General features: G+C 44.6%; 1 protein-coding gene across 1 annotated transcript in view; it reads right to left on the bottom strand.

Moving 5' to 3' along the window:
* Znf746 (zinc finger protein 746) overlaps positions 1-18,873 on the bottom strand; it is a 21,070-nt gene extending 2,197 nt beyond the window's left edge. Inside the window, exons 1-6 of the mRNA XM_033763967.1 lie at positions 18,478-18,873; positions 18,266-18,392; positions 17,379-17,492; positions 2,116-2,307; positions 1,550-1,675; positions 6-515 (exon numbers count right to left, since the gene is read on the bottom strand). Of these exons, the coding sequence (XP_033619858.1) occupies positions 6-515; positions 1,550-1,675; positions 2,116-2,307; positions 17,379-17,492; positions 18,266-18,392; positions 18,478-18,810 (1,402 nt within the window). The 5' untranslated portion in view covers positions 18,811-18,873. The remainder of the gene's footprint in view (positions 1-5; positions 516-1,549; positions 1,676-2,115; positions 2,308-17,378; positions 17,493-18,265; positions 18,393-18,477) is intronic.
* Between the last annotated feature and the right edge of the window lie 35 nt (positions 18,874-18,908).

Below are 18,908 nucleotides of genomic sequence, written 5' to 3'. Positions count from 1 at the left end.
CTTGCCACACGTGGCGCAGGTGAAGGGCCGGCCGCCGGGGGGCGCCGCCGCGTGCTTCTTCAGCCCTGGCTTGTGGCCAAAGCCTTTGGTCCGGCCAGGGTATTTGCAGGGCTCAGGAAAGGGTCTCGGGGCCTGGCTGGGGTCTAGGATGGCTTCCCCGCTTTCCGGAGAGGGGAAGGGCAGCCCCTCGGGCCCGGCCCTTGGGTTCAGGCCCACAGGAGGCTTACAGCGGAAGTTCCAGCCCCACCGGACCCCACCAAAGAGCCAGTCCCCAGCAGGGGGTGTCTCCTCCTGGGCCACTGCAGGACTGAGGTCACCCAGGTCCCGGACGGGGTCCTGGCCGGGAAATGAGCTGCCCTGGCTCTCCCAGGCTCCCTCCTGGACAGGGCTGGGGAAAAACCTTGCGGCCTGGCCTGGCGCAAAAAGGGTCCCATGAGCCTCCAGGTCTGTGGGATGTACAGGTGTGGCCACCACCTCCTCTTCCTGGACTTCTGTTTTGATGACGATTTTAACATCTGCTGAGAGACAGAGAGGCAGGTATCATTTTGGCTCTCCTCTCTGAAGGAACCAATATGCTTAGCAGCTGTTCAGCCCCATAGGTGCCAGCCAAGGCCCTGGTGGCCAAACCAAGGACCACAGCTCTGCGGAGAGTCACACTCTGACCCTTCCAGGCTGCATCAGACCCAAAGCACACCCATGTCTTCATGCCTGCACCACAAGAAAAGCAACCCTCAGATAGGTCCCCAGGCCCTGCTTTCACTTTGGCTGTGGAGGCTAATCATGGATTTATCCCAAGTAAGGGATTCTGGCCAATGGTGGCCAGGGCCAAAAGCACAGACCCAGGTTCAGAGGAATCTGAGACTATGCCATTTCCCTGCCACAGACAAGCTCTGGGCACAGGCACACTGCTTCCAGCAGTTTATCTGAGTACTGCATGTCAGAGGGCTGCAGGAGGAGTAACCAGGTAATTGTCCAGAAGCACCTTTGTGTACCATTTGGCACGCAGAGGACATTCAACAGAGGCAGCCACCTTCCTAATGCAGTATTAGTGCAGAAGGGCTGTATTTGATTTCATGTACATGTGCTTTATTTCCCATCCCAAGGTTTTATATCAGAGTTCTTAGCTTTAAGCACATCAGGGAGGTAGGTACTAAAATAAGAAATTATTACTTTAACAGATACTTGGCCTCCAAACCCTAATTAAAGAGAAAACTAATACATGAATTTGGTAGCTGTTCTTCACAATTCTGCCCTTCAGACACTGTCTCTGGTAGCGCCAATGTCTTCAAGAGGTGGACATGACTTTGTTTCATTGATTCTGGGAGAAGGCCTCGCCTACCAGCATGAGATTATCAGAACACACTGCATGGAAACACGGATGCTCTCAAGAGAGGCAGCTCAGGACTGAGAATTTGAAAGAAGTCAGAGAACAGAATATAGGAAGAGTCATGGGTTCAGGCACCCAAGTGCCTGTTGGCAGAAAGGTCAGGGTGGTCACCAGTAAAAATGGGACCATGGCATCCTCCCTCCTCTCCTGCCACCTTGCTACCTTCTGTGGAGGCTGCTGTGTTGAGCTTCAGTGTTCCGTCAGAGCACGCTGAGGACGGGTGGTGGGGTGGGAGCTCTGCCTGCCAGGAAGTAGGCGGGATGGTGGTTGAAAAGTTGGAATGGACGCCTGCAATGAGGAGAGACCAGAGTGTATGGGTCAGGGGAAGGAGGTGGGCAGAAGAAAATCATGGCTGGAGCCAAACCCTGAGAACCTCCACCAAGGCCTTTCTGAATGAACACAACATTTCTGAGGCCAGTGTCTTTTCACCCAGTCTCTGAAGCACTAGGACACTCAGGTGTCAGACTTAGCCACCAAGCCCTTTACAAATAGGAGGATGGCACCAATAGGAGTCATGTCATAGCTGGAGGTTGGGGCAAGAAGAGTAGGCAAGTGTTTGGGGAAGGGCCTGTATCTGTTGGACCAGGGGAACCCCCAGGAACAGTGTCACTTGTCCCCAGGGGACCCATGAGTTATCTCCTGGTATAGCCCCTGCCTGCAGCTCCTCTCCTACTCCTGGGACCTTTCCTCATTCCCTGCCCTCAGGCCCATACCTCGAAGCCACTCACCAGAGGTGGCATCCGTGGAGATGTCTCCTGCTCCTGAGTCCAGCTGACTGAGGCCCCAGGGCTCTTCTCCCACGTCCGGCTGCCCAGAGGTCCAAGCCTCCACACCCAGTGCCTGCTGCTCCTGCAGCTGCAGCTCCCCTTCCTGCTTGATCTGCATCAGGAGGTCGGGGGCAGGAACTGGAGGCCCTGAGCCTGGGAAAGGAGAGTGTGTGAGCCCGTGGCTCTACACTGGACACATGGCCAGCCAAGGAAATAGACACCTTGGCCTTATGAGGGTCTAACAGCAGAAGATCCTGGTGGGAAGGGAAGGCGGTAGCAAATAGGGACTCCAGGGCCTCTGGGCAGAGGACATGGTCATATGGTTTTGGGTACCTAGGCAGGGTGGAGGGAATGAGGTCCCAGGGTTAGGGTTGGGCCCTAGGGGAGTCCAAGTAGCCTAGGGAGCCCTGCTTTCACTTTATTATTTAAAAATTTTTTTTTGATACCTGGGATCGAACTCAGGACCTTTTGCTTGTGAGGCAGGTGAGGTGTTGCTACCTGGCCCTCTCACTTTAAACATCAATTTCAGATGAAATTGGAACCTCACCCCCCCTCCGCCTTACTGCATACATAAGAATTTTAGTGAGCTCAAAGGAAAGATTCCAGATTCAAGAATCACCACGGAAACACACTTTGTCAGGAGTTACAGTGGAAGGCAAGTGACCTGGAGAATTGTTGAAACAGGACACAGGCCTCAGGGCTGGGCTTTTCTGTCCATGTGGGCCAAGCTGCCTGCATGAAGCCAGGAGCCATGTGGCTCTGTCCTGTCTGAGACAGGGACCAGGAAAATTCCATCCAGCCAAGGGAGTGACCAGGGAGCTGCCCACTTGTCCAGGGCTGTGCATGGGAAAATGACCTAAAAGAAACCAGAGCTGCATGTCCAGGTGGAACTCACACTACCCATGTAGCACAGGCCCCTAAGCTGAGACACTCACTGAAACTGAGCTAGGAGCCATGCAACCCAGGAGGCCTCAGCACAGGGTAGCACAAACCTATCCCCTTGGGGGATCCCCACCGCAGGGGCCTTTCTACAAACTAAAGCTAAGCTAAAGCCAGAGGAAAATTAAAACTTAGCAACTACAAGAGCAGCCAAACAGTAATGGGAGTCAAGGCAGACTTTACTCCCAAGAACTACAGGACAGGTCAAGTGATACAGTGACAGACCATGTCTAAAATCTTCAAAGACAGGAAAGGAACAGGATCTCCAAAGCAAGATCAGTACATTCTTTTTAAAAAGGCAGTTTGAAAAAAAGAACTAAGTAGACCTCCTAGAAATAACAACAGAAGTCATGGAAATGAAAAAATTAATAAATAGCTTAATAGGCTAACATGACTGAAGAGAAAATTAGTGACTTAGAAGACTGATCTGCGGAAACAATACAGAATACACCACTTAGACATAAACAAATGGAAAATTTAAAGAGGAGTTAAGAGCCACGGAGGAGAAAATGGAAGTTCTCATATATGCTGATGGAAATATCAGAAGCAGAAAATAGAGAAAAAGGTAACTGGCAATAGGTGAAGAAATAATGGCTGAGAATTATGAAGGCATAGTTTGAATGGATACACCAGTTCCCAAGCAAGAAATAAAATCACACAAATAAACACAGTCAACATTCACATAAAATGGAATAACAACAAAGATGAAGAGAAAAAAAAAATCTTAAAATACTGAAAACAACAGATTGAAGGCAGATTTCCTTCAGCAATGAGGCCATCAGAAGATAAATGAGTATCTTTAAAATGTTAGAGAAAATATCTGTCAACTCATTTTATAAGGCTGCTATAATTTTGATTGTACAAACTAGATGATAGTTTATGAAAAATGTACAATACTCTCATTTATGAACATATATGCAAAGACTCTAAATTAAGGAATTACAAATTGAACCCAGCAATGTATTTCCAAAAAGGGAAAAAGATTTTGAACATTATGAATAAGTTAGTTTTATTCCAAGAACTCAAGGATAAGATCACATTAAAGAGTATAGTACTTATAACTCACAGATTTAACAGATTAATAGCAAAGACAATATCATCTTAAAACATGAAGTAGCTTTCTATGTCTCTATTTCCGGCATACGGCTGATTGAATGTGCAGAGACCAGGACAGAACATCTGAAATTCTGGGTATAGTATAAAACTAAAAAGAATGTTAAGTATGGATGATCTATAAATAAAGTAAGGAAGGCAGAGGCCAGAAACTAAGAAAGCTGCATCTCTGATGGTACATGGGAGGACATCTGATCTCCGCTCCCTGGTCTGAATGCAGTGTGCACACAGAGGAGGAAGAGTAAAAAGCCTGGGGCAGGCAGGGGCAGGCTGTGCAGGACACCATTCCCCACTCTCCATAAACCAAGGGTGGTCTGGTGCCAGGCCTGACAGGGCCAGTGTGGCCAAGGCTGCTGGTGAAGGAGTCCCCAGCCTGTTATGGAACCAGGTACCCAGCAAAGGCGCACAAAGATCCTTGGGGTGGGATGTGGGACAAACTAGGCACATCTTCCACATGATGAAGTGCTTACAAGTGTAGATGGCTGTGTCCCTCAGAAAACCAGTTACCTCTGACAGTCAGCAGGAAGATTGTAAACTGCGGAATATGATCCACAAGTCCTTTGCATATTGGAATTATGCCACAGAGAATACAGATATTCCTTATTTAATGTCTGGACTTACGACCTTTTTATGGGGGGGTACAGTTCTGGACATCTTGTTGATTAATCCTCAATGTCTTTGTTTTGTACAATACACCTTGTTTATACAGTAATTTTTGTTGATTGTCCTACACAGAATAGTGCTGTAGTTTATGTTCTGTTATACATTATAGTACTGGATATAAGAGTTATGCAAATAAAAGCAAAGCCATCAAGTTGGAATTTTCTTTGACCATTTCTTTGTTCTGAATATTGTAATGTACATACTATGTACATTTCCTCATTTAGTGGACAATTTGTTTAATAAACTGGTTGCAGGACTGTAGCTTGGTCATTAGACAATGTCTGTAAAACATTTACTATATTTAGAAAAATAAAAAGGATGGCCAGGTGTGGTGGCGCACGCCTGTAAATCCCAGCACTCGGGAGGCTGAGGCAGGAGGATCGCTGTGAGTTCGAGACCAGCTTGGACTACATAGTGAGTTCCAGGTCAGTCTCAAGTACATAGTGAGACCCTGTCTCAAAAAAACAAAACAAAACAAAAAAACCCCAAAAAAATCCAAAAAAAGAAAAATAAAAAGGACAATGTATGAGAAATAAGAGATTATCAAAACTGGCCAAATTTTGAATAGAACTTTAGAACTGTAAGATAATTGAAATTCAGAACTTCTGTGGTTAAACACCAGAGTGGAAAAAAAGTAATAGAGAATGGTGAACTAACTAAAAGATCAGGAGAAATTGTTCAGACCTTGCAAAGAGACAGAGCTGAAAATACATGCAGAGAGGTTCAAGGTTATAGAAGCTAATATGAAAAATTCCCAAATAAATGATTAAAGACAAAGGGGCAAGGCAACTTTCAAATAGAAAACACTGCTGGGCCGGGGATTTAGCTCAGTGATGCCCCTGCCTGCCTCACAAGCACAAGGTCCCCAATTCGATCCCTTGTAAACAACAACAACAACAATAAACAAACCAACACTGCTGATTTCCCAAAACTGGTGGAAAATATCAGTGATGGAGAAGAAAGAAGAAACCCACATCCAGATACACTGCAGTAAAACTGCAAATTCCAAAGACATAGCCTTAAGAGCAGGTAGAGGACGAGGGCAGATTACCCATGAGAGTGCTAAGTAGACTGTTGGCCGACCTCAACAAGTCAGAAAAAAGGGAAATTACTCTCTAAGGCTAAGGGAAAATAATAGTCAAACTAGAGTTCTGCCTTGCAAATATAGGGATGGAATAAAGATATTTTCAGACACAAATTCAAGACAGTACAACATTTAAACTCATTACCACCAGGTCCACAAGTAACTTCTAAAGCAGGTGTGTCCAAACTATGGCCCCAGGGCTGCATATGGTTCCGGACAGCCAGTAATGTGGGCCCTGAAGATGCTAAACTTTTTTTTTTTTTGTATCGGGGATTGAACTTCCTGGCCCTGATCATAAACTTTTAACGCTGTTATGGGAGTTTTAGTGATGTTTTTTACAAATGGACTGTGTATGCTTGAGTGCCAACTTGCTAGGCGACACCAGGATGCTCCATAGGGAAGGGCACAGTGCAGCACTGACACTGCCTCTCGTAACCACCAGTCATGACCTTGGCAGTCAAAGTGACCCCTTGTGCTTCAGACATCACACACGTGCAACTCGGCGTGTGTGTGATCTGGCGATTAGCAGCAATAGTACTTCAACAACAGTACTACACGTGTGTGTGCTGTGAAGGTGGACAACTGTTACTAAGCAGACCGTAAATTTTCTACTTGGAGTTGTATCATTCTGTAAAATAATAAGTTAGAATATGAAAAAAGGAAAGTATTTTTAAGTATATACATTGATTATATATTTTATATGGGCCCAGGATGATTTCTTTGCTCAGTGTACTCCAGGTTAGCCAAAAGGTTGGATATCCATGCTCTAAAGGAAGAAAAAAAAAATTAAGCTGACACTACAAGAATAGAAATAGAATGTATAATCATGGTTTGAAGAGGAAAAAAAAAATCTAAATGAATTATCACCAAAGGAAAAGTAGGGGGAAAAAGACTGTAGTAAAGACTAAAAGCACATGAAGATGGCAGAAAAGGATCCAGGCACATGAGAGACCACAATGAGTGAGCAGGTCTAGACCAGTGTTTTCAGCAGAAGAGACCACGGGGCTGCCTATCCCTCTATACGTGTCCCTGAAGCTACAATGCAGTGTGAAGAGACAGGTGAAATACATTTTAACAGTTTAACTCAAATAGTTCAAGTATTATTTCAATAGACAGTCAATATAAAATCAAATTTATACACACACATGCACATACATGCATCTTTTACACATATTTTTGGTTTTCGGTATACAGCTTTCAAAATCTGATCTGTATTTTATCCTTACAGCACATTTCACATGCTCAAGTGCTACTTGTGGTTAGTGCCTACTGTTTTTGACATTTAAGAGGTGAAGACGATCAGACTGAAAGCAAGCAAGATCCAGCAACACACTGTTAATAAAAGATACACATACCTACAACAAAAGGATGTAGGAAGAAACAGAGAAGAATAAAAGACGTACTAAGCCAGAATTAACAATTAAAAAAAAATGATGTACCTATACCATATCAGAAGAACACACTTTAAAAATGTATGGTCTAGGGCTGGGGATTTAGCTCAGTGGTACCGCCACCTGACTGGAAAGCTCAAGGTCCCGAGTTCGATCCCTGATTAAAAAAAAAAAAAAAAAAAAAAAAAAAAAGTATGGACTAGAGGGGACTGGGATGTGGTTCAGTGGGAAGTTCTTGTCTAGCATTCATAAGGCCTTGGGTTGGATCCCTGGCACCCCTGCTAATACTTTCACAGAAATAAAAAAGGATCAGCTAGGTGTGTTGGTGCACATCTGTAATCTTAGTACTCTGGAAGGCTGAGGCAGGAGGATTGTTACGTTTGAACCTAGCCTGGGCAAGTGAGAGCATGTCTTAAAGTAAAACTTTAAAAATTTTAAAAAAGAAAAAGAAAAGGAGGGGAGGGCCCACCATGCTATGTAGCAAATTAGCCTGCAAGATAAGAAACAATTCTAAATTTTTAAGCTAATAATAGAGCTTCCTGACAGACTACAGAGAGGAATGGATAGGGCTGGGGAGTTAGCTCAGTGGATCTGCTGCCTGCCTCGAAGATCAAAGTCCCAAGTTCGATCCCTGGTACCAAAAAACAAAACAAAAGAATGGATAGCCCTGCCCTCCTGCAGGGGGATTTTTGACATTTATCTCTCTACAGTTGATAAAACTGGCCAATGAAAGCTCATGGGAAACCCAAACAACACCATTAACAAATCTGGTCAAATGAACAAAAGGAGAAACCAAACACAAGGAACACATTCTTTCCAAGCCACACAGAATAGGAAGGAAAAAAATTTTCTATGTTATAAAACAAAGCTCAGCAAATGTTAAAAGATTAGCATTTTATATACTCCTTTTTGTAACTATAATACAGGTAACTTAGAAATCAATAACTCCTCATATATACTAAGATTTTAATAAATATATTACTTTCTAAATAATCTGAGTGTCTAAGGAAAAATCACAATGAAAATCAGAAGATATCTGGTAATTGGTTTGATTAAAACATTATCTATCAGAATGTGTGGGCTGTAGCTATGCTGGTACCTGAGGAAATTTTATAACCCCGAATGTTTACATTGAAGAAGAGAAGACAGTTCCAAAACTGAGCGATTATGTCAGGGCAAGGTGTTAGAAAAAAAAATGACATCAACAACAGAATCCCTTAACAAAGTAGAAGGAAATAATGAATCTTAGAGTATAAGAGAAAACAAAAAATAGAGAAAGAACAAAGGTGGCTCATTGAAGAGAAAATTGGACAAGAAAATTTCATCTCTATTCAGGGAATGATGTTGATGCAGTGTAGATTAATAAAACAGAGGATACTACAAATGCTATTCCAAGTAATCTGAAAGCTCTGGGGAGAACGACAAATTCTTAGAACCTTACAACTTGCCAAAACTGATTGACTTAAGAAGGGTTAGAAGATGCAAACAGTATTTTCTACAGTCAGTTAAAACAGTGCCCGGCAAAGACAACTCCAGGCCTGGTGGCTCCACTCATGTTATCAAGTGAACATTCAAGGAACAGATGATTTCAGCTTTATACCAACTGCACAGATCAAAACAGAGGGAATTCACGGTAGCTTATATCTTCAACACCAAAATCAGACAAAGACAGTCCGAGAAAAGAAAATGTAGGCTTGTATCACTCAGGAACAATGATCCAAGCTTCTAAAACAATATAATCAGCATAATAAATCCAGCAGTAGTGCCAGGTGTGTTGGTGCATGCCTCTAATCCCAGAACTTGGGAGGCTAAGGCAGGAGGATTGCCATGAGTTTTTGACTAGCCTGGACTATAATAGTGAGTTTCAGCCCTGCCTGAACTACATAGTGAGACCCCATCTCAAAAAATAAACCGCAACCTCCCCCCAAACCTGGCAGTACACATAAAGAACCATGACTCAGTTAAGTTTATTTCTAGGGTTTATTATAGCAATATTGGCTCAACATTAGATAACAGAATTTATTTATTTTTTAATAAAAAGGATAAAATAAAAAGGCTAAAGCAGGAAGGGGAAAAAATCATCTCAATTAGACTGAAAAAAAAAGCATTGTATGAAATTCTAGTTTCCTGTTGGAAACACCTAGCTGCCTGGAAATATGGGAGGCTACTCCAGCCCAAAAAAGGGATCTGAAAACAAAACCTTTAGAAAATGTATTTCCAATGTGAAACGTTAAGAAATACTCTCTTAAAATCACAAACCAATAGCATACTTGTTATCATTACTTCTATTTAAGGTTTTCAGGGATTTATCAGCCAGTACAATAAAACAAAGGGAAATTAAACCATAGAGATTTGTAAAGAAAAAAATACATTCTTATTACTTGTAGGTGATGTGATTAATTTTTCAGAACACCAGAATCATTAAGACAATTGTTAGAAAATTGTGTTGCTGAGAATTTTGGCAAGGTTTCAAGATAAAATATCAACAAATGACAAACCACTGGCATTTTATATACTATTATATTTGAAGGAGCTGATCAATCACCACTTTTGCCTGTCATGGATCTTAAGCTGAGAAAATAGATGAGGAAGGCCTGGAAGGCTATACTGTTCTCACGGACAACTGAGGACGGAGTTAATGTGTGCAGGAAGAATTCTTCACACTGATCCTAAAGTCAGAAGTCACCTGGGCCACGGTGGGGTCTGTCCCTAGTAGATCAGACGGGTGTGCCTATCCCCAGAGGCACTGCATTGTCCACTGTCTCTTGCTCCCCACCTCTAGTGGGGTACACACCTTCACACCACTAGCAGGGATTCCTGGAGGTCAGAGGGACTGCAATGTCACCTTAGCTGAGCTTCTGTAGTAGGGGTACTGTCCCCCACCACTCCCCACTCAACAGAGATCAGCAACAGAAAATGCCAGTTGAGAAGAGATACCACTGACCACAGTGACGATAAGAAGAATACAAGGAACCTAGGAATATAACTGACAAATGTGCAAGGACTTTTGGGAAAAAATAAAGCTTCACTGAGACCTTACAGACAAGATACATGAGGGACAGAGGGGTCAGGGATCAGGCGGATCAACAGAACAAAAGTCAGTTCTCTCCAAATTCTTTGTAGGTCAAACACAAGCATAATCCCAACTGGACCTTTCCTGGATGTTGGTAAAGCAAGTTATAAGTTTCCCTGAAATAGAAAAGGAAAAGAAGAACAAAGTGCTAGTGAACAAAAAACAGGATCTTCCCCTCATATTACCACAAATTCTATTCCTGATAGATTAAGAACTTAAACACAAAAAGGCAAAACTTGAAAACCTTTGGTAGGAAATACGAGATTGTGGGTATTTCAACAGTGGGGTTGGGAAACATTTCTTAATTGCTAAAGACATAGAAAGGACCACTAGAAAGAAAAAGCCTAGTAAATCTAGGCGCACTGAAATGAAAAGCATTTGTAATACACTGCAGACCAGAGCCTGTAACTCAGTGGCAGAGCACTTGCCTACAATGTGCATAGCCTGGGGCCCCATCCACAGCACTGAACAAAAAAAGAAAAAAAGCACCATAATGGTGAGAAGATTATCAGCAATGTGCACCCAATGAATACAAATTCATATTCAGAATATGTAAGGAACTCTTGCATATCAGTAAAAACAAAACTTTAAAAGAAAAATAGACAAAAGAAATAAATGGTGACTTCACAGAGGAAAACACAAGTGACAAAAGGAGGATATAATACACAATTTTAGGAAAATGTAAGTTTTACACCACAAGCTATAAACCATTTCACATCCACGTGATGGATGGAGAGGAAAAGAACATTTCCAAGGCTGGTAAGAGTGCGCTACAGGGACCCTGGATGCTCCAGTGATGGTGCTGCACTTGGACATGACACAGGCAAGCTGAGCATACATTCCCCCAACCTCTACACCTAGAAAAGCTTTTTTTTTTGGCTTTTTCAGATAGGGTCTCTCCATTTGTAGCCCAGGCTGGCCTGGAACTCTAGGTGATCTGCCTTATCCTTCCAAGTACTGGAATCCCAAGTGTGCACTACACTCAGACAAGCTTTTATACAGGCTAAGAATTTTCACAACAGCACTGTCCCTTAAAAGCAAAAACAAAGGGAACAGCAGGAGGAGTAAATATATCATCTTATAGTCATAAAATAGAAAACTCTGCAGTGGAGAGGATCATGAAAATGAATAAACTCCAGCAGGCAACATCAATATGGACAGTCGTCCATGTGTCAAATGGGAAGAGTGGCCCATGATGAGTATATGCGGCCTGACCCCATTTACAAACCGTCCTGAAATATGCATATCTGAACAATGTTATTTAGGAATGAAGATCTAGAGAAAGATGAGCTGAATTTTCTATTTATCTGCAAGAGGAGAGGAGGGGCTGCAGCCAAGAGGGAATACAGGCTCTGGAAGGATCTGGCCAGGATGTGTTTCTTATGCTGAAAATGTGTGGATGTTCACTTTAAACCATACTTCAATTTTGTTCTGTATGTATTTTGGTTACTATTATATGTAATACAGAGTAATCAAATGCACGATTTAAAAAAGTGGAAAAGGGCTGAGGATTTAGCTCAGTGGTACTGCCGCCTGCCTCTCAAGTGCAAGGTCCCAAGTTTGATCCCTGGTACAAAAAAAAAAAAAAAAAAAAAAAAAGTGGAAAAAATAAACTCCACCATGTAATACAATATAACGCTTGTTCATGATAAAAGAGTTTTGGCTAGCCAAGCAGGGGGAGACCCCTTTAATCCAAGAATAGCTTCAAAAGCCTATAGTTAAAATCATACTTAATTAGAAACTCTAAAAATATATGCTGTCCATAGACAAGGACGCCAACTATCACTGTTGCTGTTCAACAATGTCCTAGCCAAATTGGTGAATCATAGCTTAAAGTTATGAAAATTTAAAAAGAAGAGATAACTTACATATTAATCGTGGAGAATATATGTGTTCACACACACACAAAAAATCCAAGAGCAGAAGGGTGGAGGGGGTGAAGGGAAGGCAGGGATATGGGGAAAAAATGAGAACCAAGATCTATCATGTAAAGGTACAAGATCCCAATGATGAATGTAACTGTACTGTATACTTAAAAAGTACCAATAAACTCAATAAGAAAAAAAATCCAAGAGCATCTAAATAACTCACAGACTCAATAAGAGCAAAATTTCTTTTACTAAACTTAAGTCAACAGCATACTCCTTGCAGCTACTATTTAAAATATGTATTTAATTCTAAAAATCTCACTTGTAAGAGAAATAGCAACTATCAGGAGAAAATTGCAAATTCTTATTCAGCCACATACAGAAGGCTTCAACAAACGAGTTTTCTTATAGCTACAAAGGCTCAGTATTGCAATGATGGCAATTCTCCAGAAACTAAATTATAAAGTAAAGGCAATTCCAATCAAACTTCCAGCAGGATTTTGAGAATTTCTTAAAAGATTCTGAAATTCATACGGAAAGACAAAGATGTAAGCACAACCAAGAAATCTTGAACAAGTAGGGAAGGCTTAGTCCATTAGAAATCAAAGCTTTTATGAAGCTGAAAGAGCAGAGACAGACAGAGACCAATGAAAAGGACCAAGAGCACAGAGCAGCCTTGTGTGCACACGGAAGTGGTCTTACAAACCAGTGGAGAGGGCCAGGGATTTAGCTCAGTGGTGCTGCACCTGCCTCACAAGTGCAAGGTCCTGAGTTCAATCCCCGGTTCCAAAACAAAACAAAACAAAATACATCAGTGGAGAAAGAGGGACAAAGTACCCCAAAAAATCACATCTTTGTGGAGCGGGGGGGATTTAAATCTTCCCTTGCAGCCACCACAAATCTTAATCTTAGATGGATTAAAGACTTGAATGTGAAAAGCAAAACTTGAAAAAAATTTTAAGAAAATATGCAAGTATCCTTTTGACTTTGAGTGAGGTAGCAAGGATATCTGATAGAAAAGCATAGATCACAAAGGAAAAGACTGATGTGTTTGATTCTACTGACAACACAAACTTCTACAAAAGAACTATAAAGTCCAAAGACCCGCCAGACTAGAAGCTGTTTGTAATGCAAATAATAGACAAAGGGTTAGTATGTAGAACATGTACAGAGAAGTCCAGAATCAACAAGAAAGTGAAAAATAACTCAGTAGAAAAACAGAAAAAGACAATTCACAGGAGAAGACTAAACTTATGAAAAGAGAATGTCTGGCTTCACGGACAGGAGTGGAAATACAAATGAAATCAAGCCACTGTTTCATCTCCATCTGACTGGCACAAATGTATACAAAAAGTGGGCACAGATGTCAGAGAACAGTTTCTTCATAATTGCTGTCATCGAGGAGCTGCTGTGATCTTTAGAAGAGCACTGTGACAATGACAGAGGGAGGGACAAGCGTGCCAAAGATGCAGTGAGGCACCTGGTGTCCACTCCTCAGAGAAGGACAAAGATATAGTGGCAGGTGATAAGAAGACAGTTCGAGGGTACCCATGGCAATTAGCTTGTAACAGTGACAAATTAGAAATTCCTTAAGTGCAAATCAATGGAAAATAAATGACAGAATAGTTACTTTTTGAATACGAAGCATCTGTTCAAATGAATCTTGATCTATATGTATAAATATGGGTAAATCTGTAATACAGGACATTGAGTAAAAAATGACATTTATGTAACTCTTCAAAGCACAACATCCTTATCATGCACGGTTATAGCATACCCGTACAGACAATGTTTTTAAATGTGGGTGGGAAGGATGAAGGTGCCAACTTTAGGACAAGCAGTTACTACAGTGAGGAATGGGACAGGGGACCTACAAAGGGATCTAAATGGTATCAGAAATGCACTTCACACACATAGCATAAATTTTAAATGAGGAGACTTAGCATACATCAAAAATACTTAATGCCTTTTTCCTCTGTGCTAGGTAATATTCTAGGGGCCTGGAATGATGATATGAGCACAATACATTTTTATCCCTTTGAAATTTACATTCCACTGATAGGCAGGGTGGGAAAACAATGAATGAAAAACTATTTATAGTAGATGGCGCTCTCTGATGTGGAACACAGAAAAGTAGGAAAGGGACAATGTAAGTTCTGCAGGGAGGCCTGCGACATTATGCAGGTGACTGGGGAAGGTCCCTTCCAGCAAAGGCATATGGAGGCTGTGGAATGGGAGTGCTGAGGCCAAAGCTGTGGACAGGGTGGACCTGGAGAGCTGAGGGTAACAAGGAAGTGGTGGAGCTGGAGCACAGAGAGGACACAGGACTCACGGGACAAAAACAGGGGACAGTGTGGGAGGATGCAGCCAGCATGTGTCCCAAGGGGATCGCTTCCCCATGTCCTTAGCAGACGGTGGGGGGGCTGAGGGTAGGAGCAGAGACTGAGCCAGGCTGGATTCTGGAGAAGTCTGGTGGGAGGGCCAGGAGGACCGTTGATGGAGCGTGGGTGTGAAGGAGAGGTCAGGGGACCCCTGGTTTGGCAAACAACTAGAAGGAGAGAGAGGTCAGTGAGGTGTGGGAGGAGAGGGTTTGAAAGGGAAAATAAGGAGCCCAGCTTGGATGTGTTCTGGGCGACTTTGGCACCCAAGGGGAGATGCTGCCGGGGCAGTGTGGTGCTCGGGATTCAGGGTAGAGGTCCAACTGGGGGTGTGCACACTTGTGTGCACGTGCAGCTCTGAGAGGTGGCAGGTTGGGAAGAGTGTGGGCATTGAGGGTGAAACAGGAGTGAGGACAGAGGAGCGGTCTCAAGGGCCACAGTACCCAGCAAGGGACGAGCAGTGAGGGTCCCAGGCGAGGACTGTGCTCTGTGCCACCAAAGGCGCAGCCCCAAGCCACACTGCAGCTGGGATGTGTCCCTGGAACTTCTGAGCTGGAAATTTAATCCCTGAAGTCAGGTTAGTAGGATTTGGAGGTGGGGTCTTTGGGACATGGTCAGGGTTAGACAAGGGTGGGGACCCATGATGGCATGAGTGTATCTTAAGAAGGGGATAAGCCCTGAGCTGGCACATGTGCACTACCTCCCCATGGGGTGCCCTGTGCCGCCTTAGGCTCTGCAGAACCCTCAACAGCAAGGAGCATTCACCAGATGTGGACCCCGACTTTGACTTCCCAGCCTCTAAGACTGGAAGACATATATTTCTTTATAAATTAAAAAGAGTGAGCAATGGCATTAAGTTTTCCAAACAGGCAGAAGAACACAGACCTTCAGTGCCATGGAGGGGCGTCCTCATGGTCCTCCCTGGGGACCCAGACAGGATGTGTTTGGGTGGAAGGGGTTCTGAAAAGAGCAGGAGATAGCAAGCAGGGCTCCTTCTGAGGAGTTTGGCCCGAAAGGAGGACAAAGAAATGGGTTACCAGGGGAGTGGTGTGGGTCATGGTGGGATCTTTTACTGTCCTTGAGAAGGTGGCCTAGAGTAGGACCCAGGGCTGGGCAGAAGGAGGTCTTGGGGCAGGTGAGCAGAGCCACAGGCAAGGACATACAGAGGTGGGCACAGGTGCAGGCAGAGAGCAGATTATGAGAGTGGGGCTTTTTAAAACAAAAAAATGATCTTGAAATTCAAAACCCACCCTCAGCTTCTAGGCCATGTAGAAGGAGCTGGGCTTGGTTTGGTCCACAAGTCAAACCCTGGGCCATTGAGGTGGCTGAGGTGGTGCTGGTGACTCTGGGCAGCACAGGGTGCCCATGTGATGTCATAGGTCGGGAACATCAGGTGAAACCAGTGGCCTGTACAATGTGCTCAGCCACAGGTACGGCCTCCTGCAAGTGTGGGACAGGCAGGTGGGCTCCCCATGACCACGGTCCTGCCAAGTGGACCAGGCAGCAGAGAAGGCAAGGGAGTTGAGGCTGCATGAAGGCGATGGTGCATGATGATCAATGGTGATGGGAAATGAAGGGTGGGGATGAGTGGGGATAGACAGAGGGTGAGAGGTTCCACGGTGTGCGGGTCCTATAGGCTGAGGACCTGTTGGACTTAGGGTTATAGACTGCTGGATGGAAGGACAGTAGGAGGTGGCTGTGGAAAGGAGGAGGCAGAAGGAAGGCAGTGACTGTCATCAAATCACGGTGTGGCCAAGGGCCGTCACTCTGATGGCATGGGTCTGGGAAGGTCTGCGTGGTACACAAACCACACAGCCAACCCTGGGAGCCTCCCACTCTAGCTCAGCATTGGAGGTGGCCTGCGTCCTCACCTCTTTCATGCATAAGTGCTGCTCATGTCATCTGTCCATTTCCCAAGTGTCAGCACTGCCCTTGGCCCCAAGAAGACTCACAAGTACATTTGTTGAACTAACCAGTAAGCATATCAGTGAAAGAGGGCATCCTGTCAGTTCTGCATAGTATGTGCCTCTGCCCGGAGACTGTGCAAAGGTAACTGGCAAACACGTGAGGCACTGAATGACACATGAGTTAACCACAGGGAACTTCCGGTATCACAGAGGAAGGGGAACCCAAGGCAAGCAACAGGCATGGGAGGAAGTGGGGGCCGAGCAGAGGCAGGTCTCCCTGGTTGAATGACCCGCAAGGACCATCCCTGTCCTTTCCTTAACTTTCAAAGATGCTGACTGGCTCCAGGGAAATCTGAGACACATTTCAGTATCCAGTATTCACATTCACTTGAAATGAATACATAGTTCTGATAACACTGGATCATCTGCCTTTTGAGTGGGACTGCGTTCTGCAACTCCAAATGGGATTAAAGGCAGTTTGGTTGACTCTTCTCAAAGCTCTAAGTGAACTTCGTCTTCAACAGCCTCTTCCCTTTCCTGTCAGTCTCCTTCACTGTCCTCTTCTGACTCAGTGTCCTAGCTCTGACTCTGGCTTTGCTGCCTGTTTCCATGATGGAAAGTACTAATTTGAAGAGTACAGCTAAACAGGTTAGAATTTACAACTTGACTACAAAAGACTTAGGTTTAAAACAATCAAGCCTGAGGTTCGAGGTTTCTCTGGAAAGAAGAGAAACATCAGGCCTGGCTCCTCACTCTTTTGTTTCTATCTGATCACCTGGTATCTCCCCCCCTCTTCCCAACCCTTCACCTGGACTTGGGTCCACAGGAACATCTGGGATCTTGGGACCAGCGCGCCGCCAGGTGCAAGGCTCCTTCCCTTGTTCAATCTGGGAAAGAACCTCAGGCTTGGAGATGGCGTAATCTGAGGAAAGATAGGAAGATTAGTTTTGCCATCTTCCTTTCAGGGTTGGGGGAAGGCAGCTGAAAAACCAAGAATGGTCTAGGGATTAAATGTCACAATGGGTATAGGGTGGTAGTTCACAACGGTAGGCAGTCTTGCTGTAAGTCTGGAGACAATCTTGTATAGCACCTAAGGGAGGAGCTGCTAGCATCTGGTGGGCAGAGGCCAGGGCTACTACTGAACATCAGTTATCTGGTCCAGAATGCAGCAGGGCAGGGTGCAGAGGCTGCATGTTAAGTAGCAGCATACCTGCCAACTACAGCACCCACTCCATCCTCCTACACACACCTTACTGCCCTTGGCTCTCGGGTCCTACTGAGTCTGTCCTGAGAGGAAAGAAGCTAGGAAGGAGCAGACTGCATACTGTTCCTGGGCAGCAGAGCTCTAGAGCATGGTGCCAAAGGCCATATGGATCACAAGATATGGTATAGGAAGTCCATCTCCAATGGCAGGTTGCCTGCGAACTGGACTTGAGAGAAGAAGGATTCCTATACTCCAAGTCTCAGCAGGAACACAGGTGTCCTTACCCTGGGAATGATCAGGAGAGGGGCCACACCACTAGGTCAAAGGAGAGGTGTCCAACTCCATCACTCGGCACCAGGAAGAGGACAGATCTCCTCACTCAGAGCATCCAGGGCTTTACATACAGCTGGATGGAAATACCCAGGATAGAGAGAGAGACCTGGGGACTTGTGGAATGCTCCTCCCTGAGAGAAGCATGGGTCAGGCCTTACCCAGGGAGACCAGCGTCTCGTAGTTGCCCCGCATCACGTGTTTGTACAGCTCCTTCTGCCAGTCCTCCAGCTTGCCCCACTCCTGCTCAGAAAAATACACGGCCACATCATCAAAGGTCACAGGTACCTGGAACCACAAGGGTCACACTTGCTCACCCACATGCTGGCTACAGGGCCCTCAGGCTCTGCACCCCAGGACACCCAAAGGCTACCTTGGGGACCTCGCCCTTGCTGCCCGGGGGCAGCCTCAGGATCCAGAAGTTCCGGTTGCGCAGCAGATTCTCCACATTCTCCAGCCGCCGCTGTAGCAGCCCGTACTCCTGCAGCAGGGTCCCCAGCACGGCCCACTTGCCCTCCAGCTGGTTGCCGAACTCCACGGCTGTCTTCTCGCAGTCAGCCAACTTCTTCTCTGCCATCCCTGTCCGACCTTCCAAGGAAAGCAAGCGAGCAGCTTGCGATTCAATCTTCCTTTCCATGGCCTGAATCGTAGCTGCCATTGTCCATGGAGATATCTTTGCATAAGAGAAGAGAGAAGCAAGCATCATTCATCACATTGCTTCTGCTCTGACAGTGTATCTCCTTTGGATACAGAGAGTCCATGCTTGTCTGTCTTTCCTTCTTTCTTTTTTTTTTTTTTTTTTAA

Source organism: Fukomys damarensis, unplaced genomic scaffold (genome assembly GCF_012274545.1).
Source record: "Fukomys damarensis isolate Sample0158 unplaced genomic scaffold, DMR_v1.0_HiC HiC_scaffold_16, whole genome shotgun sequence".
NCBI lineage: Eukaryota > Metazoa > Chordata > Mammalia > Rodentia > Bathyergidae > Fukomys > Fukomys damarensis.
The sequence above is the reverse complement of the archived record's forward strand: the minus strand, read 5'-3'. Positions and strand labels throughout refer to the sequence as shown.